At 46.2% G+C, this 26,243-nt stretch overlaps 1 protein-coding gene across 2 annotated transcripts in view; it reads right to left on the bottom strand.

Moving 5' to 3' along the window:
* The window catches only part of B4GALT2 (beta-1,4-galactosyltransferase 2), an 83,067-nt gene that overhangs the window by 14,793 nt on the left and 42,031 nt on the right, over window positions 1-26,243 (bottom strand). For both annotated transcript variants that reach the window (XM_083157448.1, XM_083157447.1), the window contains 2 exons: window positions 18,634-18,869; window positions 5,393-5,580 (listed from right to left, as the gene is read on the bottom strand). In XM_083157448.1, the coding sequence (XP_083013574.1) occupies window positions 5,393-5,580; window positions 18,634-18,869 (424 nt within the window). The remainder of the gene's footprint in view (window positions 1-5,392; window positions 5,581-18,633; window positions 18,870-26,243) is intronic.

Raw genomic sequence — 26,243 nt, 5'->3', positions numbered from 1 at the left:
CAATCTAAAGAGCGGTGTCAATTTAGAGTGGATGTGGGAATTGGTTCCAGAAGTGGGGAAAAAAGAAGAGGGCATCAGAAGGTAGGAGGAGGAGATCATATCCTATAAATGGTCAATACATGTGTTTCCAGTTTTATAATTTCACACCCGCCAAAAATAACCGGAACAACCAGCTGGTGGGCAAGGTTCCTGAGCCAAATTCCCAGGAAAATTTGCCTGGGATTTCAATCCTGCTAGCTATCAGGGTTGATTCTGCGACCAGCCCGGGTTAAGGTAAAAACCATGTGTGAAAGGTACTTACCTGGGTCCGGGCAGCGGGCAGAAGGCAGCAGGGTCTGGGCAGCTGGGTCCAGACTGCAGGGATCCGGGCAGTGGTGGCTGGGCACTTGTAGTGTAGCAGCAGGGTCTGGGCAGTCTGGACTCCGCTGCCCGGACTCCGCTACCTGGACAACACTGCCCCCTTCACACCAGAAAATGCAGGGACAAGCATGGTGTGAAAGGGGCCAACCCGGGAATGTCCCTGCTTGATCCAAGGGCCATTTTCCTGTGTGTGAAAGGAGTATTATAGGCTATTGCACGTTTAGAGTTGGGGGCTATTCTATTGCCCCAATCCCAGCATGGTGATCCCCTGATGATGGCACTTATCGGGGGGGTTATGCTTGGGTCAGGCGTGGGTCAGGCATGCAAGGCATAATGTCTTCTAAGCAGCCCTTCAGAGCCGCTATAACACATTGGTCCGGGAACGTATCCCGTGTGTTATCGATTTTGCTGGTAAAAAAAATAAAAAGAGCTTTAATTGGATAACCCAATACTCGACATTGGGCTACAATCGCAATATAAACCCATTAACAGGGCTACTAGGATGTTGGCCTAAATAATTTAAACAGATTTTCCATGGACTGTTAATATGCCAGCGGTTGCTGGGGATAATATGCTGGCGCTGCTGGATGTAATCTGTCCGCTCCTGGCGGTGATTGTTTATCACCTGCTGAGAACAATTTGCTGGTCACTAAGATGACACAACTGCTCTTTTGGGATCAGGGCCCAGAATGTATCAGCATCTCCGTGCAGAGCAAACCTGAGTGTATGGCTGCTGCCTACTGGCCTTCTGCCATGTAACTGTATTGCTGGTGGTCAGAGAGCAAGGAGCACATACGTGTATGGCAGTAACGTGGAAGTAGTCATGATACAAATAGTACAGGTGTACAGCAGTAATTGGGCCTATTGGATGTGGTCATTATACATGGATATTCATGGATATGCCGGCGTTAAGTATAATCACTGCTATTAAAAGACCGGCACCGGAACCTCAAAAACATCAGGATGCTGACGCTGCAATACCGACAGCTATCATCCCAATCAGGGAGTATGCAGTACGGTTATAGTCAGGCTGGGGAAGGGGGGGGGGGGTTAGGTTAAACCACAAGTTAGGGAGCTTTAAGCTGCTGTGAGGGGAACTGTGGGTACGGCTGTGGGGAGGAAGGGTTAGGCACCTACAAAGGGAAGGTTAGGGTTAGGCTGCAGCGTGGGGTCATAGGAGGCAGTAGAGGGGAGGATTAGGGTTAGGCACTTAGAATGGGGGGTAAGGGTTAGCCTGCGGGCGGGGGTAAGGTTTAGGCAGAAGAGAGGGTTAGGTAAGCATACTTACCTGATCCCTGCTGGGATTCCCTACTTTGGGTCACTGGTGTTGGTATTCTGTAAGTTACCAGCTTTATCTCAGTGTTTCTGGTATGCTGCATACTACTGTATATCGGTTCTGGTATAAGCCTCCGACAGTGGGGATCCCTACTGCCGGTGCTCCGACAGGGGGGCGAGCGCAAAGAAGCCCCTTGCGGGCTCGCTACGCTCGCCACAGGTTCTATTATCCCTCTATGGGGGACGAGGACCCCACAAGGGAGAATAGCCCCTGTGAGTCGGGATCCCCGCTGTTGGAGATTCATCCGGCACCCCTGTATATCACCTGCAATTATCCCGCAGATCACCAAGTGCTTGTGGTAACTGACTCCAGCCTGCCCCACCCTGCACTACCCTGTGGGTGTTATTTCTGTGGTGCTTGGATGCCTCTAGCATTAGACACTGACACACATAGGTATATCCCAGTGCACTGTGACAATACACAGGACACTCAGCAACAGCTGTAACACAGCCAGTCAGTAATATGAGCTTGTGGTTACTTGTGTATCTGGCGCTGGTTACTGCACCATCACTACTACAGATAGCATTTCCCAGTCACATCTCACACTTCATAAGAGCAATATTCCACCCTTTCATGCACTCTTTTTAATGCTGGTTCCTCTGTACAGACCCAGCTGCTACCCACCTCCGTGATCACTGCTTGGAGAGAGAAACACTGCAGAATAGTCAGGGGAGCCATAACTGGGCATTTTGGTGCTCTGTGCCAGAGAGCGCATTGGTGTGCCCCCTCCACTTTAAACAGAGACAGTGTGCTTGTAGACATCCATCCCATGTCACAAGGAAAAAGTGTGGCCACACAGTGCAGCACCCTTAATTCAACACCACACAGTAGCGCAACCTCATTCACATTACACCACACAGTAGCGCAACCCCATTCACATTACACCACACAGTAGCGCAACCTCATTCACATTACACCACACAGTAGCGCAACCTCATTCACATTACACCACACAGTAGCGCAACCTCATTCACATTACACCACACAGTAGTGCCCACTACTCACATTAGAGTACACTGCAGGTGCTGGTGCCATGTTTTGTACCTACAGAGCATATTTGCTGAATTATTGCTGTGCGTGCACCAGCCTAGAAATAGGATACTGGATCGAGTATATATACTTAGAAATTCACAGCAATAATGATAACTCCAAAGCACACACCTGGAGAAGCACAATTTACTGTGTTTATGCTGTAAGTTTGTGCTATGTACATATGGATGTATATACAGTATATGTTTATATATGTGCATTACTATACATGTGCTTTACATATAACAATATATGTAGGTATGCATATATTGCATGCACATATATGTAACCATGGGGCAGATGTATTAAGCCTATGGGGCAGATTTATTAAGCTTGGAGAAGAGATAAACTGGAGATAAAGCGGAGAAAAGGTAAAAGGAGATAAAGCACCAGCCAATCAACTCCCAACTGTCTTTTTCAAACACAGCTGATTGGCTGGTGCTTTATCTCCTTTTACCTTTTCTCCACTTTATCTCCAGTTTATCTCTTCTCCAAGCTTAATAAATCTGCCCCTTAATGAGAGATAAATGCAAGGGTGATAAAGAGAGATAAACATCCAGCCAATCAGCTCCTTACTCACTTTTTTCAAACACAGCCTGTAACATGGCAGTTAGCAGGTGATTGGCTGGACGTTTATCTCTCTATCACCCTTGCATTTATCTCTTGTTAAAGCTTAATACATCTGCCCCATGTATGCATACATATGTGTGTATGTGTGATTGCGGTTATTTATGGGTGCGCATCTGTATTTCCATGAATGTATGTAAGTATGTGTGAGTATATATGTATGCATTATATGTATGTGGTTATGGATGTACCTGAGAATGACACAAGTATTGGTTTTCACAAAGTTTGCTGCTTCGGTGTTTTCAGAACTTTTTGTCCAATGTTGCCATGGTTACTCATGTAACATCTCATTCATCTCATCTCATTGCAAAACCAAGATGCGATGAGATGTGATATTGCATACAAAAAATTGTAACGTGTATGGGCACCTTAAGTGTCAAAGGCTTTTTTTTTTTGGCAATTACATTAGGTTTATGCAAAAAAATCAATATTTACAGTGTTATCTTTTTCTGCAATTCGCCCTGACATGCTGTCAATCAACTTCTGGGCCCCCTACTGACTGATGGTCACCTATTCATCCTAATCAATGCCTGGAGTTTGTCAGAATTTAATGGCGCCCCAATGAATGTTAATTTGCTAAAAGAATGTGCTCAGCGATCGGGTCTGAATATCCCCCATTGTCATGGCACATAGGGACTCACCTGACATTCTGCAGTGAAAGCAAATTCTCATCATAAAAACCGAGGCAGCAGACTGTGTGACAACGAATACATGTGTCATTATCAAAACTATCGCCCATGGTTGTATGTATGTATTGTAGCTACGTATGTGTATGTCCATGTGTGTGTGAGTGTAACATAGATTGGCACAGCAGGGTGTATGAATCCACTCGCTATGATTAGTAAGACCCATCCCCCTGGCTGGGAATTCAGTTCCCAAGAGATGGACATGCTGGTGGCGTTGCAGCTGCCCATCGATGCCCGCCCCGGGCAATGTACCAGACATAGCTGGATGAGCAGTGATCCCGCTCAGATGCATCGGAAGGACAATTACAGCCCATTAGCAGCTGTTATTGTTTTTTTCATGTCATTGTCATACGGTTCTGTTCTCACCATTACTAGGAGCCAATAGCAGACGGCGTCTCTCAGCACAGCCCTAGACAAGGAAACTCTAGGAATATATCCTGCCATTTCTGTTGCAGAGGAGCCTCTGTTAAACATTTCCACACAAGGACTTTCTCCTAGGAAATGTTCGCTGGATGCCGCAGGCAGCCAATGAGAAGCGCAGCGCCTCGTGTCTTATAATGATTGATCACTACAATATCCACAACTACAGGCCAGAAACCCGCATGCGTTTCCTATTACAATGCAGACAGCCATTGCCCGCTGCCAAGTCATAGATCACAATATAGCGTATTACATAGCGCTGCACAATCAGAGAGCCACAATCATCAGGCACATAAGTCACCGTCTCTGGGTGCTAATAGTCTCATCCCCCTACCACAGGCACACGCAACCGCAGCTACCAGGTCTGAAGGAGGGGATCCTGACAGAATGTGGACAGTAAGAATGTTGACATGGGCATAAAGTCGACAAACACAACTGTCTACATGGCTATAGTTTCAACATGCTCATAAAGTTAACATTTATCATGACACCAGAAGGTCAACAAAATGCCGACATTTTTATTATGTCAACATTTGTGAAAGTCGACATAGTGCCTGTCAACATTCCGGTGTGGACATTCGAAAGGTTGTCTTTTTTTCGCCACTCCCGAAAGGAGAACATAGCACTACATCCGTGATCCCCCCATAACACCCACAGCGCATTATCGTCCAAGTATTACATGGACACTTGCAAATGGGTAATGCTAGCACCCTACACCGCCATATTGTCAGTGATATTGGGCAACTGTCTCCAGAATGAGCACTCTAGTCACCTGACAGATTATAATCAGACAGGTTGGAATAACCGCATTCTATGCGCGGTTTCCTTAGGTGGTCGGAGCCGCCCTTGTGTCAGCACCAAATACAAAGTCCTCACATAACTGTGATTTACAGAGGGCAGAAGTCGTGAAAACTCAGCAACATCCATCTCTTACCGGAACCCAAACTTGTCCATGGCGATGGCGAAGTGTCGGGGCTGCTCGTAGCAGTGGTAGAGGTTCCGGTCATCCATGGGAATAAGATCAACGTCACTAAATATAAAACAGTCGTACTCGGCATCTTTCAGTGCCTCCAGGAAGCCCACATTCAGCAGCTTGGCCCGGTTAAATGTCTCCTCGCCGTACTGTGGAGAGAAGGCAAAGGAGTCATTAGGAAACCATCAAGTATGTAATCCAATGGACTAAAGTCAGTAACATTAAAGTAGGATATATAACCGTTCCAACATTCTTATAAGAGTTATCTCCGAGTCATCAATGTTCTCTATGAGCAGCGGGGTCATCTGGTTTTAGATTGCAAGCTCTTGTGAGCAAACCCTGGATTCTGAAACGAATGTCCCCGTAATGTTATTTTTGCTACATACATTGTGCCTCCTGCGTTGTACCGTGATGTTTAGGGCGCAGAGCAGCTTAAAATAAGACTGAGAGACGAGTCGAGCCAGAGTCATGATTCTTTTGGGTTGTGTCTGGACAATACCTGGTGTTGATAAATGTTCCACTGTACGCTGAACAACACCTGAGGTTTCCAGGTAAATATAGAATGATAATAGGAAAACATAAAAGAAAAGATGATGAAGTTTGGATGCATCTAATGTGTTCACGTGAACTATACAACTGCACGCATTTGCAAAACTGCACCGATTTCCCTGGTCCCCTGCGTTCCATCAGACATTAGTCACATACACTTACGCACAATATTTTATACATTTCTGTTGATTGTGAAATAAGAAGTCACAATTAGGTCTTTCAATTTTATAGAATGAAAGAAAAACAATGTTGCAAATACAGCCGGTATGACTCTCCCTCTAATACAAAATAACGCTTGGTAAACTCATATAATACAGATACGGCCAATGCAGAAAGCAACCTATGAGCTTCACAGGTGAAGTTATAAGCATCCAATCAGAAATGGCTAACAAAGGCACCCCCCCCCACCCCCGCAGCTACTAGCACTGTAGTTGGGTAATCTGCTGCTGCATCGCTGGACTCTGAAAGGATGGTATATTGCCAGAATGTTAACAGTCAAAATCAGGGCCGGATCAAGCCTTCGGAGGGCCTGGGGCACTTTAGGCAGGGGACCCCCTCCCACTTGTCATTACTGGCCGCAAACTGCACGGGAGAACTGTCAAAACACAGAATAAAGGCAGTATAAACTTGGTCAATGGGTAACTGCAGGGGGGTTCATATAAACATATATATACAGTATATATATATATATATATATATATATATATATATATATAACCAGCGGAATAGCCTCCGCTGTGCGCTAATCCTGATTAGAGATCAGCTGCCCCTCCAATAAGACTCTCCTGTTAGTAAGAGTCAGGGTGCACAAGATAAAAGATGGGGGTTATCGGAGTGCGCTATAACTAGTACCACCTAGCCAGTAAGTATAATTAGTCCATCAACCTGATATAACTATCAGATTTTGTATAAAAGTTCTAGTCCACTTTTTAAATGAGACGTAGGCTTCAATCAGACAAGTAATTCTTTATGGGTAATTAACCCTCCCATGACAAGGCTGCTGCTGCTGCTGCTGCTATCCTCCATGGACCTGAGAAGCATATGATGAGCTTAAACAAAATACAAATACATGCCAATCTAGATAGAGGGAGGCCCAGGGATACTGATGTTTAAGACAGGAGGCCAGGAATAAGACAGCAGTCACTGCATAGTCTACAGGGGAAGCGAAACGAATGTCATCACCTTCTTAGCAGCAACATCTTATTATACCTAGAAAAAATCTGTTCCGTAATACGTGTTCACAGCACACTCCTATAAATAGATAATAATATGAAGTGTGTCACTGAAAGTAATAAATGGAATAAGGAGAAGCCAAGAACATATGAAATGAAGGAAGTGCCAAAGGGGAGATTCAATGAAGAAATATATTGTAGTCTAACCCACCACCTGAATGGTGCCTTCTGCAAGCCAACAGCCACCTTTATAGGGAATGGTCCTGTAATACAATTATTATCTACTGATTCGCAACGGTTTCTATCAAACAAATATAAAGATTTTAAAAAAGCATTAAATCCGCAATGACAGATCTCACACCTGACTGCACTAGAACACAATAAATAAAAGACATCAATATAAAAAAAAAGCAAATCATTATTCCTCTCATTAAGACCTCATGGGATCTGGAATGCTCCATTTACCTCCTCCCCCTGGCGCCTGGTGCAGGGATGATCTTGCCGAGTGTCTTCCCCACTCAGATAATTGTGATTAGCATTAGCGAAATGATTTGCTAATTGTCTTATATGAAGTGTGTGTGTGTGGGGGGGGGGGGGTTGTGATTCCCAGGTGGACGCATTTGCAGTAGTAGCATTGCCTTTATACTTATGCAGCTAACGGCCCACTGGACAGGGCACTAATCTACCGAAGTGTGCACAAGGACACACTATCAATCGGACGTTGGCTGCACCATCGGACATTGCAGCAACCCTATGGCCGCTGATGTCAGTAGAACTACGTCTTTCGGTACAATTCCTGAAACTGATGTGTCCCCAACACGACTGTTACTGTTAGTTACCCCTCACCTACGCAATTGTGATATATATCCACCAGCAGTAACCATAGTGACGCATGCACAGTGCGCCTCAGATGCATGCACAGAATTAAGCACTTGATGTACAAATAAGCAATTACGATTAGTCCCAATAAAAGTATATCAATAAAACGTATAGATGCTTTATAAATGAAGTGTGTGTGTGCGTGTGTGGGTGGGGGGGCGTACAGGGCATCTACATTGACATACAAACACTGAACATAGTTGCTTGACATATAATCAATACACTACATCAGCGGTTCTCAAGCTGCGGATCCTGACCCCAAAGTGGGTCCCGACCTTCTCAGTATGGGGTCGCGACTCCATGTTGCTGACCATCAGGCTGATGACTTTTCTAATCTTAGTGATTCAAGTAGTCTGAGAAATCTGTTGAATTGTCTGTTATGTTAGACTCCTCCCATCGCTCTGTGCCTCCACAATGCTGCCATGTATGTGCTGTCTGCTGACTACACCTGTGATGTGAGGGGTTATGGTATATCAGACTCCTCCCATCACTCTGTGCCTCCACAATGCTGCCATGTATGTGCTGTCTGCTGACTTCACATGTCATGTGGTGGGTTATGGTATATTAGACTCCTTCCATCACTCTGTGCCTCCACAATGCTGCCATGTATGTGCTGTCTGCTGACCACACATGTGATGTGATGACCTTCTGCAGTAACTTGCTGGGCTCCCGAAATTATTTTTATTGTCTAATGGGGTCCCAGAGCAAAATAGTTTGAGGACCCTTGCACTACATTGTACACTGATCATATAGAAACAACACAGCAATAAATCAGACGACGGGGTTCATTTACTAAAATGGGAATTCTATTGAAGATTGGATGTTGCCATAGGCAACCAATCAGATTCTATTATCTTCTAAATAAATAACTAAGGGGCAGATGTATGAAGCCTGGTAAAGTGATAAAGTTACCATAAAGAGGTGATAAAGTGGAAGGTAATAATGTACCAGCCAATCATATCCTAGCTGTCATTTTTGAAACATAGCTTTTGTGATATCATCTCCCATTTTATCACATTACCAGGCATCTCCCCAAAATACCAACCAACCAGCTCCTGTCAATTTACAAACATAGCCAGTGTAATGGCAGATAGGAGCTGATCGGCTGGTACTTTGGGCCCAGGTCATGTTTGTATGCACACGCCTATGCAGCTGTGAATGTTTACTCTAGAAATCATGACAAATCTGCCAATAATTGCTCCATTACATGAACATTATTATTATTATTTACAGTTATTTATATAGCGCAGCAGATTCCATTGCAAACTGGGTAACAACAGACAGACTTGGAGGTAGGAGGGCCCTGCTGCAAGCTTACAATCTATAGGGACATAGGAGGGAAACACAAGGACAGGCACCAGTAATAGCGTAGCAGTCCCACCAAGTTGCAAGTCCAGAAGGGAAGCTATATAATACATCAGTGCCTCAGAGGGTTATGCATGTAGAGCTTAAATATCATAGGCTTGCCTGAAGAGGTGATTTTTCAGGGAACGCTTGAAAGTTTGGAGGCTAGTGGAGAGTCTTATTGTGCGTGGAAGGGCATTCCATAGGGTGGGAGCAGCCCGATGAAAGTCCTGTAATAGTGAATGGGAGCTGGTGATCCGTGCAGAAGAGAGACGCAGATCTTGTGCAAAGCGAAGTGGCCGAGATGGGAGATATTTTGTGATAAGTAAGGAGATATATGCTGGTGCAGTATCGTTAATATCTTTATATGCTAGTAGAAGTGTTTTATATTGAATACGGTAAGATACAGGCAACCAATGGAGGGACTGGCAGAGCGGATCAGCAGGCGATGAGCGTCTTGCTAGGAAGATCAGCCTAGCAGCAGCATTTAAAATGGATTGCAGTGGTGAGAGTCTGTTCTTGGGAAGACCAGTTAGGAGACTATTGCAATAATCAATGCGGGATATAATGAGTGCATGGATAAGAGATTTAGTAGTGTCTTGTGTGAGATACGGTCGTATTTTGGATAGGTTTTTTAGATGCATGTAACATGATTTGGAGACAGATTGAATGTGGGGAAGAAAGGACAGTTCAGAGTCGAGGATGACCCCTTGGCAACGAGCTTGTGGGGTAGGGTGGATTGTCGAGTTGTCAACAGTGATGGAGATATCAGGATGGTAACTGTTCTTGGCTGGTGGGAATATAAGTAATTCAGTTTTGGAAATATTGAGTTTGAGTTGGCATCAGCACTGCATACAAACATGAATTAGGCCTCTCCGAGCTTGGCCAAATCTCCATCATTGACCTTAAACACATTAAGCAAGGAAGCCAAAATCCTGGAGAAATAATTCACACCAAGGACAGAGACGCCGTGAGAGCAAAACATTCTGCATTTGATGTAACACGCTTCGCTCCCCTGACCTGGCTCGCCACATCCACCTTTACAAGACCAGACTTTAGCTGGACCAAGCAGACATGATTCCAATATTTGGGATGAAACCTCTTACAGGCCGTAAAACGTAGAAGCAGTAAAGACAGACGACAGATTATGAATCAGAGGATTTTCCGGTCATATTAGCCCCATCGTATAGGATTAGGGGTATTAAATATGCAAAAAAATCAAAGACTGACAGACACATTAACAATTAAGAAACAGAATAGGAAAGAAATGAGATAAAGACAGCATGAATAATCCACATTATAGTGTGCAGCCCAAGCTCCTGTGAAAGGAACGGCAATGAATGAAAGGTTTAATTATGAATTGCAATAGGTATAAAACAAAAAAAATGCAATTTACATTTCAATCTCCGGAAGACATAAATCCGAAAATGACTGATCTCTTTTACCTTCTATCCCTGGACCTGTCAGATCGGAGACATCTGACCATTGTGCTGCGAGACAAATAAACTGAGACAAATGGACAGGAGAACCAGACAGGAGCAGTAATAGAGCATTTGGGGATTTGAGGATTGAGGACCCCTACCCAGTTATATCACATGACACAGTGATACCATACAGCTAACACCCTCTTATCCTGGTCTTGCTAAAGATCCACCTCCTTGACACTGAAACCTTTAACATGGTGGAGCACTTTGTTCCTCTCTGCACCCTCCCCTCACCGGGTCTCCTGCAAGCCGTGTAACCATTCCTACTCTGTCTCAAGGCTCTGTCTTTGGTCCCTTATGACCTCTCATGTGTTTAGGGCTACATGGACCAGAGAGGACTTGTTTCATGGACTAATTACAGTATTATCTATGTACTCACCAACCTGGAGGACAGAGAAGAGATCAGTCCAGGGCTGATGTCTATTAGGAGGGGGACACCATATTTGTAGGTCCACACTTCCCTAGGGTCTTCAGGCTTGGGCTGAACAGTCTAAGGCTGGTTGACATTATATCAGGGGAACCCCAAGCTGTGTGTCTCCTACTACTGTAACACCAAACACTGATGGTTTGGTGGGTAGTGCTGGTGAGTGAAGAATCAGGAGGATAAGACCTATTCTATTCTACCAGACTACTACACTTCTATTCTAGTCTATCTAGTTACCACCCTCCTTATTTTATTGTAACCAACTATCAGCCCATCTATTCTATTCTATCCCAACATGACTCAAGCCCATCTGCTCTATTCCATCCAATTACATCCTCTACTCTAATCAGATTAAAGTACTGTATAGCTATAACATGGACATATTACAAAGTGCTTCTGAATGCCCCGATCGTTCTGTACAGATGTCTCTGCTTTAGGGCACACCGAGTTTGTAATACTCTATACCAGTGGTCGCCAACCCGTCGCTGGCGAGCTACCGGTAGCTCGCGGCAGCGAATCCGGTGGCTCGACCACTCTGCTGCCCGCCCGCCCGCCTGTCTGTCTCTCCCTGCCGCGGCCGCCTGCTTTCTACGCTAACGCTATGAGCCGGAGGGGAGGGGAGGAGAGCGCATTGCGCGTCTCTCCTACCCCTAACTGAGCATCCCTGTCACTTGGCCGCCTATGCGCCAATCAGAGCTCGCGGGCCGGCAGCCAATCAGGAGCCGGCCCGCGAGCTTTGATTGACGCCGAAGGATGGCCCAGTCACAAGGAAGTGAAGGGAAGGAGAGACGTACGTTGTGCTGTGCTCTCCTTCCCCGAGAAGAGGAGAAGCGGCGGCAGCGGAGACACTGACACTGCAGGACGACACCGGACACAATGGTGAGTGTGCTGTGTGTGAGTGTGCTGTGTGTGAGTGTGTGTGCATACCACTTGCTGGAACTGTGGGGGCATACTACTTGTTGGCACTGGGGGCATACTACTTGTTGGCACTGGGGGCATACTGTATTACTTGCTGGCACTGTGGGGGCATACTACTTGTTGGCACTGTGGGGGCATACTGTACTACTTGCTGGCACTGGGGGCATACTACTTGTTGGCACTGTGGGGGCATACTACTTGTTGGCACTGTGGGGGCATACTATTTGTTGGCACTGTGGGGGCATACTGTACTACTTGCTGGCACTGTGGGGGCATACTACTTGCTGGCAATGTGGGGGCATACTACTTGCTGGCACTGTGGGGGCATACTACTTGTTGGCAATGTGGGGGCATAATGTACTACTTGCTGGCACTGTGGGGGCATACTACTTGCTGGCAATGTGGGGGCATACTACTTGTTGGCACTGTGGGGGCATACTACTTGTTGGCACTGTGGGGGCATACTATTGGTTGCTATAGGCAACATTACTTTTTTAATTTTTAGAAGCTTTAGTAAATTGACCCTCCTCCTCCTCCTCTGTAGAGACCTTCCATTTACTGTAGTTTTTATCACGGGGTACAAGGGGGTAATGTTTTGTTTGAACTTATGGTAAAAGCTACAAATTGCACTATGCTGTATATGGGAGCAGGGTGCATCGCTGATACGGGATCATCAGAGGACTACAGTAGCACTGCGTAACTTACAGTATCTGCTGTCATGGCAACAGTGTTCCAGGCAGAATAGCTCAGCGATGGGGAAGGCCAAGATAATTATATACATCCGCAGAATGGGATTTTCTCAGAGCTGTAGGGAGATGTATAACTTAATGTGTCAGATGGGGATTCCTTACACAGCTCCCAAGTGGATCATGCTAATAAACACGGACAGGCACAATATATATACAAGGTCTCTGTGGGCCCAATAAACAGATACGTATTGATCTGTCAGTATACTGAGATATAATTCCCCTCCCACATCACAGCCCTTCAGGTCAAAATGATTGTTAATAGTACATGCCGGGTTGTGTTCTCCCACGTTCAGCATTAGGAGAGACCCCACGGACACCATCCATGCAGCAAAAAGCCTTCAAGGCTGATGCATTACATAAGCAGCAGCAGCAGACGCCTCCGTGCACAGCGCACGCCCACGTATACAGCGCCCTGGTACCTTTACAGCATGATATAAGGAAAACAGAAAGCCGCTGTATATACTATCTAATCCCTCCCCAACCAACTGCCTGGCACCAGCCTTCTTATACTCGCAGGGGGGAATGTACTGAGATGGGAGTTCTATTTCAGATATGGGCAACCATTCAGATTCTCTTCTAGAAGGTGCTAAATAAGAAGTAGAATCTGATTGGTTCCTGTCTTAGTAAATTTACCTCACAGAATTCAACTGGTTTTCAGCCAGTAACTTGAAAAGAAACTTTAGGAAACAGGATAAATACAGAGGTCGCCTATACATCAATTTATAGGTGACTCCAGCGATGCATCGAAGCCTCTCGCAGTGACAAATTGTCTGCATATGGGGGACGATTCTGGTTACTCGAAGTGAACCGAAAACGGAGCCCTGCCCCGATGGTCGGGTTTACACATGCACATTTCTGCGCAGTCGCAAACCACGACTGCAAATAGCCACGTCGGTTTGCAATGCGCTCGCAGCGGGGGGCGTTATATGAGGCATGCTGATGCTGGGGGCATTCGCACGCTGCCACCCAGCGTTTCCTGGGCGTGCCCACGAAAATGCTGGTTGCTCCAAGGAAAATGCTGGGCGTCCCCATGCGAACGGGGCAACATCACGGGATGTCAGCTGGCCGCCCTGTTCACGTAGCAGGGTGCCACAGATCACCAGAGCGTGACTTTGATTTGTGAGTGCTACAGAAATCATTCAATGGTCGGCGGCCATCAAACGATTTCAAGCCCGCACGCCAGCCTGCGAATGGAGGCCATCCAGCTTGGGGGGTGGGGTCATTAGTTGGCTCGCAAAGCAGCGGAATTTGTTGATTTGCGAGTCAACCAGAATGAGGGCCATAATCTCCTTTTGCTGGTGCGGTACAAAACCAAGCAACGAACCACTTGTGGCGCCTTATAAATAAAATGTAATAATAATACTATGAAAAGATGGGAACTTTCTGTATTATGGGGGTTATTCAGACCTGATCAGCGGGCTGCGAATTTGCTGCCCGGCCGACTATCGATGGACTTCGCATGCGCACGGATCGCAATCGATCACAATATTCTGTTTTTTGAGTTTTTTGACATTTATGTTTCTATTTGGAATGATATTTGTAATGCTGCGTTCTCATTGCCGCCTCTGCAAAATCCCAGGTTTTTCTTGTCGGATTTTTGGCGGGGCGCAGTGCTTCTCAGCTCAACAGACCCCCTTCATACTGCACCTCAGACCCTGGAATTTTCCGTGTCTGCCCCTTTCACATTGCTTTCCATGGTCTGCCTTCCAACAAGTGTGTGGAATTTGATTGGCTGTTGGGAAATTTGTACAAATTGCTGTGATTGGCTGTTTAAAAACCAGCTTTTATTGGCTGGCTGTCACATATCACATGATTACATCCCCCAATGAACTTGCTTTTTTGCATTTTGAGAGAAAAGCCCGGGTCTGTGGTGTTCACACTGCCATATACCCGTGTATTGCCCAGGAAAAACCCTGCAAAAACCTGTGTGTAATTCCCAGGGCATAACACCCGGGAATTTCACAAAGAACATTTCACACTGAGACAGGACACGGGAAATGACTGCTTGCCCTGGCAAATACCCGGGTTTTTGCGGCAGCGAGATCGGGGTATAAGTTGGGCGTTCTATTGAACATGGGATGTTGCCCATAGCAACCAATCAGAGTCTGGTTCTTATTTATTTAGCACATTTTAGAAGATATTAGTATCTGATTGGTTGCTCATAGCAACAGCTTCAATAGAACTCTAAGCTTAGCACATAAACCCAAGATACTTATGTATATTGTAACATCAAATCTCTAGTCACTAAGGCCGAGAACTGACAGCCCAAAAAAAATGCAAATCAATTTAACAATTTTGGCACCTTTAGTGAGAGTCATAAAAATCAATTGCTCAAATACCAAATGTGACAAATAGAAGGAATTAAACACAATGGGGGCCATGTAATAGGTTGTAAGTTTAAGGATCAGAAATGTTTTTTGCCAAGTTTGCTGCTACATTTAAAGTGGCGATGACTCATAAGGCAAGACCAGCCTTATAATTGCTGCTTTAAATTTAGAGTAAAAGTTACACCCCTTTCACATTCGTAAACGCTTGCAAGCCGGGTACAAAATGCTGGGTGCGAGCCGGCTTGCAAGCACTTTCACACTAGCCGCCCAACCCAGCATAACCAGGTGGGTGATGTCATCTGGAGGCGGGGCCGGGGCGACGCTGGGAGATGACAGCATCTACCAACGGCTTCTTTACAGTGCAGTGAACGGGACGCGGGTCGTGTCAACCCGGAATACCCATTCACACTGTGCTTGGACCCGCGAGCGTTCTGGGTCCAACCCTGGGTTGAAATCCTGGAAAGCTGGACCTAGGATATTCTAACAGGACCCTTTCACATTGACCAATTTCCCGGGTTGATGCGCGTTCATGTGCAATAACCCAGGAAATATTTGTCAGTGTGAAAGAGGTATTGCCTAACCCCAGCACAGTACCAGTAACATAACACATGGCATCCCACAGTAAATCAATACGGGACCATGCATTTATTTGTGTGCATGTTAAGCATTTATTATGCTTTGTCATATGAAGGTGATGTTAGGGTCCCAGGTAATAATACCTGACTTTTATATTCTCTATTGCTGTGTACTGGTCGGGGGACTACTAGGCGGCTATATAAGGAGCCCAGTTTGGGTTTGCTAGAACAAAGCTGTGCCCATCACACTGGAGCCTGCGTGCAGCTCACCTGATGTATATCCCGTACCCCACCTTCACATGGGAGCCTGCGTGCAGCTCACCTGATGTATATTCCCTACCCCACCTTCACATACTAGCCTGCGTGCAGCTCACCTGACTGATGTATATCCGTATCCCAACTTCATATGGGAGCCTGCGTGCAGCTCACCTGATGTATATCCCGTACCCCACCTTCACATGGGAGCCTGCGTGCAGCTCACCTTATTGATGTATATCATGTACCCCACCAACACATGGGAGCCTGCGTGCAGCTCACCTGACTGATGTATATCCCGTATCCCACCAACACATGGGAGCCTGTGTGCAGCTCACCTGACTGATGTATATCCGTATCCCAACTTCATATGGGAGCCTGCGTGCAGCTCACCTGATGTATATCCCGTACCCCACCTTCACATGGGAGCCTGCGTGCAGCTCACCTGACTGATGATGTATATCCCGTACCCCACCTTCACATACTAGCCTGCGTGCAGCTCACCTGACTGATGATGTATATCCCGTACCCCACCTTCACATACTAGCCTGCGTGCAGCTCACCTGACTGATGATGTATATCCCGTACCCCACCTTCACATACTAGCCTGCGTGCAGCTCACCTGACTGATGATGTATATCCCGTACCCCACCTTCACATACTAGCCTGCGTGCAGCTCACCTGACTGATGATGTATATCCCGTACCCCACCTTCACATACTAGCCTGCGTGCAGCTCACCTGACTGATGATGTATATCCCGTACCCCACCTTCACATGGGAGCCTGCGTGCAGCTCACCTGATTGATGATGTATATCCCGTACCCCACCTTCACATACTAGCCTGCGTGCAGCTCACCTGATTGATGTATATCCCGTACCCCACCTTCACATACTAGCCTGCGTGCAGCTCACCTGATTGATGATGTATATCCCGTACCCCACCTTCACATACTAGCCTGCGTGCAGCTCACCTGATTGATGTATATCCCGTACCCCACCTTCACATACTAGCCTGCGTGCAGCTCACCTGATTGATGTATATCCCGTACCCCACCTTCACATACTAGCCTGCGTGCAGCTCACCTGATTGATGTATATTCCATACCCCACCTTCACATGGGAGCCTGCGTGCAGCTCACCTGATGTATATTTCGTACCGCACCTTCACATGGGAGCCTGCGTGCAGCTCACCTTATTGATGTATATTCCGTACCCCACCTTCACATGGGAGCCTGCGTGCAGCTCACCTGATCGATGTATATCCCGTACCCCACCTTCACATACTAGCCTGCGTGTAGCTCACCTGATTGATGATGTATATCCCGTATCCCACCTTTACATTGGAGCCTGTGTGCAGCTCACCTGATTGATGTATATCCCGTACCCTACCTTCATATGGGAGCCTGCGTGCAGCTCACCTGATCGATGTATATCCTGTACCCCACCTTCACATACTAGCCTGCGTGCAGCTCACCTGATTGATGATGTATATCCCGTACCCCACCTTCACATGGGAGCCTGCGTGCAGCTCACCTGACTGATGATGTATATCCCGTACCACACCTTCACATGGGAGCCTGCATGCAGCTCACCTGATTGATGTATATCCCGTACCCTACCTTCATATGGGAGCCTGCGTGCAGCTCACCTGATCGATGTATATCCCGTACCCCACCTTCACATACTAGCCTGCGTGCAGCTCACCTGATTGATGATGTATATCCCGTATCCCACCTTTACATTGGAGCCTGTGTGCAGCTCACCTGATTGATGTATATCCCGTACCCCACCTTCATATGGGAGCCTGCGTGCAGCTCACCTGATTGATGTATATCCTGTACCCCACCTTCACATACTAGCCTGCGTGCAGCTCACCTGATTGATGATGTATATCCCGTACCCCACCTTCACATGGGAGCCTGCGTGCAGCTCACCTGACTGATGATGTATATCCCGTACCCCAACTTCACATACTAGCCTGCGTGCAGCTCACCTGACTGATGATGTATATCCCGTACCCCAACTTCATATGGGAGCCTGCGTGCAGCTCACCTGATTGATGATGTATATCCCGTACCCCACCTTCACATACTAGCCTGCGTGCAGCTCACCTGATTGATGATGTATATCCCGTACCCCACCTTCACATACCAGCCTGTGTGCAGCTCACCTGATTGATGATGTATATCCCGTACCCCACCTTCACATACTAGCCTGCGTGCAGCTCACCTGATTGATGATGTATATCCCGTACCCCACCTTCACATACTAGCCTGCGTGCAGCTCACCTGATTGATGATGTATATCCCGTACCCCACCTTCACATACTAGCCTGCGTGCAGCTCACCTGATTGATGATGTATATCCCGTACCCCACCTTCACATACTAGCCTGCGTGCAGCTCACCTGATTGATGATGTATATCCCGTACCCCACCTTCACATACTAGCCTGCGTGCAGCTCACCTGATTGATGATGTATATCCCGTACCCCACCTTCACATACTATCCTGCGTGCAGCTCACCTGATTGATGATGTATATCCCGTACCCCACCTTCTGGCGCCTCAGAATGGGGTGGAGATAATGCAGCCAGTATTTCAGGTGGTGCTCGCGGTGTCGGAATGGGATGATAATAGCCACTCTCTCTTTGGGTTGGCAGTCACTTGGTGTGTATTTTCCACCCTCCGTCACGTCAGGGTTCTCTCGCTGCACTCGCTCCATGCTCATGAGGGAACTGAACTCGATCAGCAGGCGGCCAACTGGAGGAGAGAAAGGAGAAGATTGTGATCAGGGATCCATATCACTCACCCGGAGAAGCCAATACCACCCCGCTGGAGACACTGAGTGCTACAAACTCTCCGCCTGGGCACAGGAGACAGCACAGTCTATTACCCCAATAAAATCTCCATTCAACAACCACAGATGTTGGTGCTACCGTCCCTGTATGAAGCACACACTTGGCAGACAATACCATTTAGATGTGGAATTATCCACCCATTAATAGAATGAACAATATATGAGGTGAGTGTGGTAAGAACCAACTACAGATCCAGATCTCAGGACGGCGACCACATCTGTAGACAATAAGTTATGTAGAGTTACAGAAGAGAGGAGCTGAATGTACCTGTTACAGTATTGGCTCCATAGTGCGTGGTAACAGGATACTTACGGTGCACATTACCGGGAGAGCGGGATACAGAAAAGGAAGATCTGAGAATAAACTAGCAGCTACTTCTGCTCCATAACAATGTGACCCATTCCTCCTGTTCCAATACCTAATCTTGTGTCTTGGGCCAGATGTACTAAGTGGGGTATTCAATCTGGGATTCCCACTGTTGGAACGCCCCGGAAGTCGGAATCTCAGGCCGCTTCCGTCCCGCGCAACAGGACCTCGACAGTTGGAATTCAGGGATTGATATGAAATCCCGACGGTCAGAATCCCGGCGTTCAAAATCCTGATGCCAGAATCCCAATCGCCGGAATCCCCTAGCTGCGCTCGCCACGCTTCGCTATGCTCGGCACACTAATTTATTCTCCCTCTGTGGGTGTCGTGGACACCCACGGAGGGAGAAAGTGTCGGGATTTCGGCAGACGGGATTCCAGCGTCGGGATTTTGAATGCCGGGATTTCGCCCGCCGGGATTTGAACTGCATCCCGGAATTCAATGTACCAACTGTCGGAAAGTGGGCGTGTCTGCGCAAATGGGCACGGATTGTGGAAAAACTACCGTGAATTTGGCAATCTGTGACCATTTACAATTGACTTGTTTTACAGTTGGATGACAGAATCCGCCTTCAATGCTGTCGGAAACTGTGGCCAAAATTCAATACTTGAATTGTGATAAAATGGAGAGTGTTAAATCATAAACCAATCAGCTCCTAACTGGCAATTTTCAAACACAGCCTGTGACATGGCAGTTAGGAGCTGATTGGCTGGTACTTTATCACTCTCCATTGTATCACTTACCAAGCTTAGTACATCTGGCCCATTACGTATTGAAATGATAGAACTGTATCACATAGCAGGGAGAAACGGATCAGACATCCCCCTATATTATGCTGGACGCTGATCAATTCATACAGCAAATAATGACTACATACTGGGTGTGTATACACACATTCCCACTTCAGAGATACCAGAGCCTTGTATATATTTATGTGTGTATAAGAGACATCACTTAGTCCTATTTATCAGTGCATTGAGAGCACATCTGTGCTGTACAAGGATGCTACGTGATACAGCACAAGTCAAATCTCCGAGCAGCTAATTAAATTGTCCAGGGAAAAATAATATGTTCTGATTTTAATTATTCCGGCAGGAGCTCAGATTTCTCACAAACAAGACACCAATACAAAACCAATCTGTCCTGGGGATTAAGGAACTAAAAACACGCGTCATCCAATCGAAGGAGGCTTACAGGATGTCACACACACGCAATCATCACAGAGACACACAGAGCCTCCACGCACACACATCATATACATAATACGGACTTCAGAAAACATGTCATTTCTACTATACACACACGCACACACACAAATCACACTGATCAGACAAACATGCAGAACACAAATACACACCCAGCCCTATACATTAAGGGCCTTATTCTAGTTCACTCTTTCTGACAAAATCCTTCTTAGATGGACAAAACCATGTGCACTGCAGGTGGGGCAGATGTTACTTGTGCAGAGAGAATTAAATTTGGGTGGGGTTTTACTTCAAAGTGAGATCTATATTGCAGTGTAAAAATAAAGCAGGCTTATATTCGGGTCGACTTATACTCGAGTAAATACGGTATGTGGCCGACTGTCCCAAGCATTCACAATCGCAAGTGGTATGAAGTAAGATTGTATAGTATGCATGCTCTTCACAGCTATGGGCTGGGTTCTCAGAAAAAAACTTCTCTAAAGGCAAATGGGCACTGCTACTGGCAAATACACAGGCCTCACAGAACTAGTAACGCCCATGATATCGTCTTCCTAGCCGAAATCATACAGGGGGCCCAATACACTATATATAAGCTGCGCACAAATGCAGCACAGCTTGGCTTACACATATATACAGAAAAAACAAGCACATACTGAAACTACGCACGTGCAGCCAAACCTAGATGAGACATCTCTGAACAAGAGGAGACCCTTATAAATACCTGGGTTTAACTATCAATGCTCAGCAGACAGCTGCTTACAAAACATACAGCTCTATACACACTAGCCGATCCCTGCCACTGCTGATATATCAAGCAGTGATAAGGGAGGAGAAGTGAGCCAGACGAGAAGTGGCCGATGGCAACCAATCAACACTGAAGTAACATCTATAATTTGCATAATATAAAATTATACAGAGCAGCTGATTGGTTGCCATAGGCCACTTATCCTCTGGCTCACTCCTCCCTTATCACTGATTCATACATCAACCCCCAAGTGTGCAATATGCTAGGTCAACACCAAAAGTGTGACATGCACAATGTCAACACTGGAAAAGATAGATGCATAAAAGGGTCAATATGAGATGTCCACAACTGAGCAGGTGGACAAAAAAACTACAACTCCCGGCACTAGTTTATTGGGTGCCGCCCAGCATAGGGCACGCCTGCTCTGCTCGTGGGGTACAACATTTTGTGCGCACTTCGCTAATATGTGAGCGCTTGGCAACACAGCGAAGCACTCGCATATTACCAGCTGCCCACTTGCTGCGCAGCCTAGCTCCAAAGAAAGGCGCATACTGGCTATGTTTGGGGTCACAGCGGCTGCGTGTCCGGACCGCTTCTACAAAACGGTCGGTCGCAGCCCCCTGTCACTGTTTCTGGGCTGGCACATCTGTGCTCCGGCGCTCGAGAATGCGCAGAAGTGCATAAATTGGCAAATAGCGATTTCCACACTTCTATGTCAAGGACATAAGCAACCTGCACATACCCACACTTTTTAATGGCATTTTAGAACAAATAAGCTTCATTTGATTTTTATGCAGATCTAAAAGTACATAAAGCTGTAAGCCCAACCCATAATGAGATTTACTTTAGGGTTCGCAGAGAAGGTTATCCTGAATATTTGGGCACATAAACCACCCTTGGACACATTACATCGCTCTTGTATACAGACCTCGCATTTCAGATGGTATCAATAAATGTGGCTTTACCTTATTCTTCCCGTTCCTCACTATTTAAGTAATCAGACTCTTAACCACCGTCTGGATAATTATTCTGATCTGCCCACTTTACGTGCTGGCTCCTTAGTAACAGCTACACGTATTCTGCTAATACACAATTATTGCTGTTAGATGAAGTTTTACATAGACACAAGTGTGTGGAACGGCAATGGGAGCCAGCCTTGCTCCAAGCTACAGTACTTTACCCTGTACATATGTTGGGGGTGAGATGTGCCCACTTCATTGTATATGTTCATTGATTCTTTTATTTTGGAGACTTTTGCTTGAAAGCAGATGCATTTTTTGTAATATGGGGGTTCCTGTACACTAACATAGAGGGATATTTTTTGACTCCATACAGTGAGCAGGGAACATATTTTTAATGAATGATTTATTCAATTATAACAAGAAGGCTCAGAGTCTGATTGTACAGATGATAATTGCTCATTGCTCACAGTTACTAATAGCAGTTTAGATTCAAGGCCGTCTTAGCAGTATTGAGGGCTCTGGGCAAAGCAATGCACTGGGACCGCTAAACCCCCATTTTCCATGTTTTTGTGTAAAAAAAAAAAAGTATAACCTGCCCTCCTGTAGACCCACGCTTTCGTTCCACATGCATCCATACAGTGAGCCTTATTCTGGTTCATTTGCTTGGATGCGTGCACGCACCCTTGCGAAAGAACAAAACCTCCGCCTTGCGAATGGTTAGCCCGCAACCCCCATTCCCACGCCAAATTTGTTTGCAATGCTTGCGAACTGAAGTTTTACAGGAACATCCATTTGCATGCTAGTGGGAACCTCCCCCATCTTTTGATGGTCACCACCCATCGAATGATGGTGAAGGGGATCGCATATGTAAGGGTGGCCCAGACCACTTGTACATATGAGCGAAGAAATGCAGGGAATTGGGCGGGCAGCTAATATCCAGGTATGTCAGTGGTCCGCACGTGCAACACGGCCGCATTAGCTTTAATGGGAACGCCCATGAAATGCAGGGGGTACACATATGCTAATGCCCCAGCCCGGCACCCCACGCCCCTCTCACCCCCGCTCGCAAGGCTGGGAGCGTGCACTCGGCGACCAGACTTCTCGCCGAGTTCGCACGCACCCAGGGGGTTATTCTGATTGACTCTGAAAGGAACAATTACTCTCTAATGGACAAAACCATGTGCACTGCAGGTGGGTCTGATGTAACATGTGCAGAGAGAGTTAGATTTGGTTGGGGGGTGTACTTCAAACTGATATCTATATTGCAGCCAGTATTTACCCTGCACAGAAATAATTAAACACCCAAATCTAACTCTCTCTGCACATGTTACATTAGCCCCACCTGCAGTGCATATGGTTTTGTCCATTAGAGAGTGATTGTGCCTTTCGAGTGAATCAGAATAACCCCCTAGTGTATACACATACACAGAAATGCTGCTGCACATACGCAAAACATTGGTCCATGTGCGAATTCATGTCCGAGTGATGAACCAGAATAAGGTCCAGTGACTGGCTGTCAGCACTCTGACTGGTGGATAGCTCCAGCCATCCCCCAATCAGCATTCACTGCCTAGATGCAAGCTGAGAAGCAGGTAGATAATGTGCGTCATTTACAATCACAATCACTGAAGTATCTGGCATCCTATAAATGACACAGATACTTGACTGAGATCTGAAGAATTTGGAGGTCAATTCAATATCTTATTCCCTGTTGCTGAAGCCATTCCTAAACAATCAGTGGCGTAACTATGAATTGGGCGCCCCCCCGCAGTTAATGGGGGGCGCCCCCGCCGCAACCCGGTGCCCCGCCGCACCCCGCTCCCCCATCCCCCATCCGCAGCCTTACCTGTCTTGCTGGTCCGGGCTCCCTTGCTGGCTTCCTTCTTCTGCTATGGAGACGAACCAACGCAAAATGTCCGCCCCCATACAGCAGACAGTTTCAGAGAACTGTTTGCTATATATGGCGGACATTTTATTGTGGTCCGTCTCACTAGCAGAAGAATGACCACCACTGAAGACAGGTAAGGCTGTGGGCGACGGATTGGCGGGCGATGGGCGGGCAGAGGATGGGCGGACGGGAGGGGGCTAACTATAGCACCACAGCCCCCCCGGCGCCCCCACATGCACAGCGCCCCCCCCCCGCGCGGGGGCTGCGGTGCTATAGTTACGCCTCTGGGGTAGATGTTAGAACAGGCATTACAGGGGAGAACTGGTATCAGCACTACCGCATTTCCCCCATGTATGTCATTACCAGTATGAGCCCCATTATTATTACACTATCCACAACAGGAATGGGGAACCTTTGCTCCTCCAGCTGTTGATGAACTACACATTCCAGCAACCTGTAGCTGGGCATGCTAGGGCCACAGGTTCCCCGTCCCTGATAACACGCCTATAAGCCCGGGAATGTATGAACTGCCAGTTTATACACATGCTCCCATGTTTGCAGTGCGTTAGGGCGCATTATCCAGCTGAAAGAGGCCGCTGCCATTAGGGAATACCATGGCTATGACTGGGTGTGCTTCGCAATGTTTAGGTAGTTGGTACATATCATAGTAATGTCCACATGAAAGCCACAACCCAAGATTCCCAGCAGAACATAGCCTAGAGCATCCCACATCATTATATATGCAACCCCACATGTTCATATAGAATTCCGTTAATTAGTTTTCTGAGATTTTCCATAAAGCCATGTGCTCAGTCTATTGCATTTCTGTAGCCGAGGGCCTGGGGTTCATTTCTAGTCATAATTATTATTTTTTTTTAGCATTTAAACAGTTTTATTAGCGTCATTAGTGTATGTGTGTTTCTGAAATATTAACTGCCCAGGATTTTGTAGAAATGAAAACAGTTAGTGAGACAATCACCGATGGTGACAAAAGAGGTGCGAGTCACTCACTTACTGTACCTCAAAGGCGCCACAGTGCATCACCGGAGCATGCAGTAAACAATGGGCAGGGGTTGCAATGAGGAGAACAGAGCAGGGTACTTGTAGCAAAGCGCCACTCTGCCCTTAAGCCTTGTTGCGGCATTATCTTTGTTTTTTTGCAGTTTGTGTTTTTATTTTACTTCATTTACATTTCAATTCTGTTCTGTGAAATATGTTGTAATAAATACAATTCAGGACTACTAACATTGATATCATTTACGATCTATTAAAAAGGAAATATATTCCCCCAGCATCAGATTTGAACACTGCATAATAATTGTATTACCAGTTTTTATAACGTCTCTATCTTTAGCAGTATACAAAGCTGTGGTATAATGAACCAATATAAATACATTGTAAACCATTGTCTTTATTGATATATATGCAGGGAATGCTTCAATAAAAAAAAAATCTTAAAAAACAGGAGGTAAAACCTTCGGTTAAATCCCTTTCTTCGAGGTTCATGGGCCTACTGGGTTAACATCGGGGTTGTAGGTGGATCTATGGGACCAGGCACCAATTCTCCAAAGCTTTATGGCCCTCATACATCAGCAATCACAATTAATGGATTTCCAGATCCAGTGACTTTTTGGCCAGATCAATGGATTCTACAATCTATTTGACTTGCCCACACATTACAGATTTATTTAAGTGATCAGCAGATTTTTCATCTAAAGATTGCATCTTCATATCTGGAAATTGCCCAATCGATTGTCATTTCAGCTGTTCATAATGTAAATAGATGAAGAAGACGAATTGGGAATGCCCACACACATATAAAAAAGATCCGCAGATAATACCAGATTATTAAGCATGTTTAAAAATCTGCTTAAGCAATCGATTGGCGATCCCTATTAATTTTTGATTGGGATTGCCAAAAGGGGGAGCCCACACATCTACAATTAATTGTGGCAATCATCTCCAGATCTCAGGATTGTCACAATTAATTGCTGATGTATGGGGCCCATTAGGCTTCCCATCATGCCTGGCTCCTCCTCTCCCCTATAACCCCGCTTCCATGCTAGGTCACTCAGTTTAGTTAACAAGTCCCAGCAGGAATCAGAGAAGG

Source organism: Crinia signifera, chromosome 8 (genome assembly GCF_055691185.1).
Source record: "Crinia signifera chromosome 8, ASM5569118v1, whole genome shotgun sequence".
NCBI classification, from domain to species: domain Eukaryota; kingdom Metazoa; phylum Chordata; class Amphibia; order Anura; family Myobatrachidae; genus Crinia; species Crinia signifera.
This window is presented reverse-complemented; position numbering and strand designations above follow the sequence as displayed.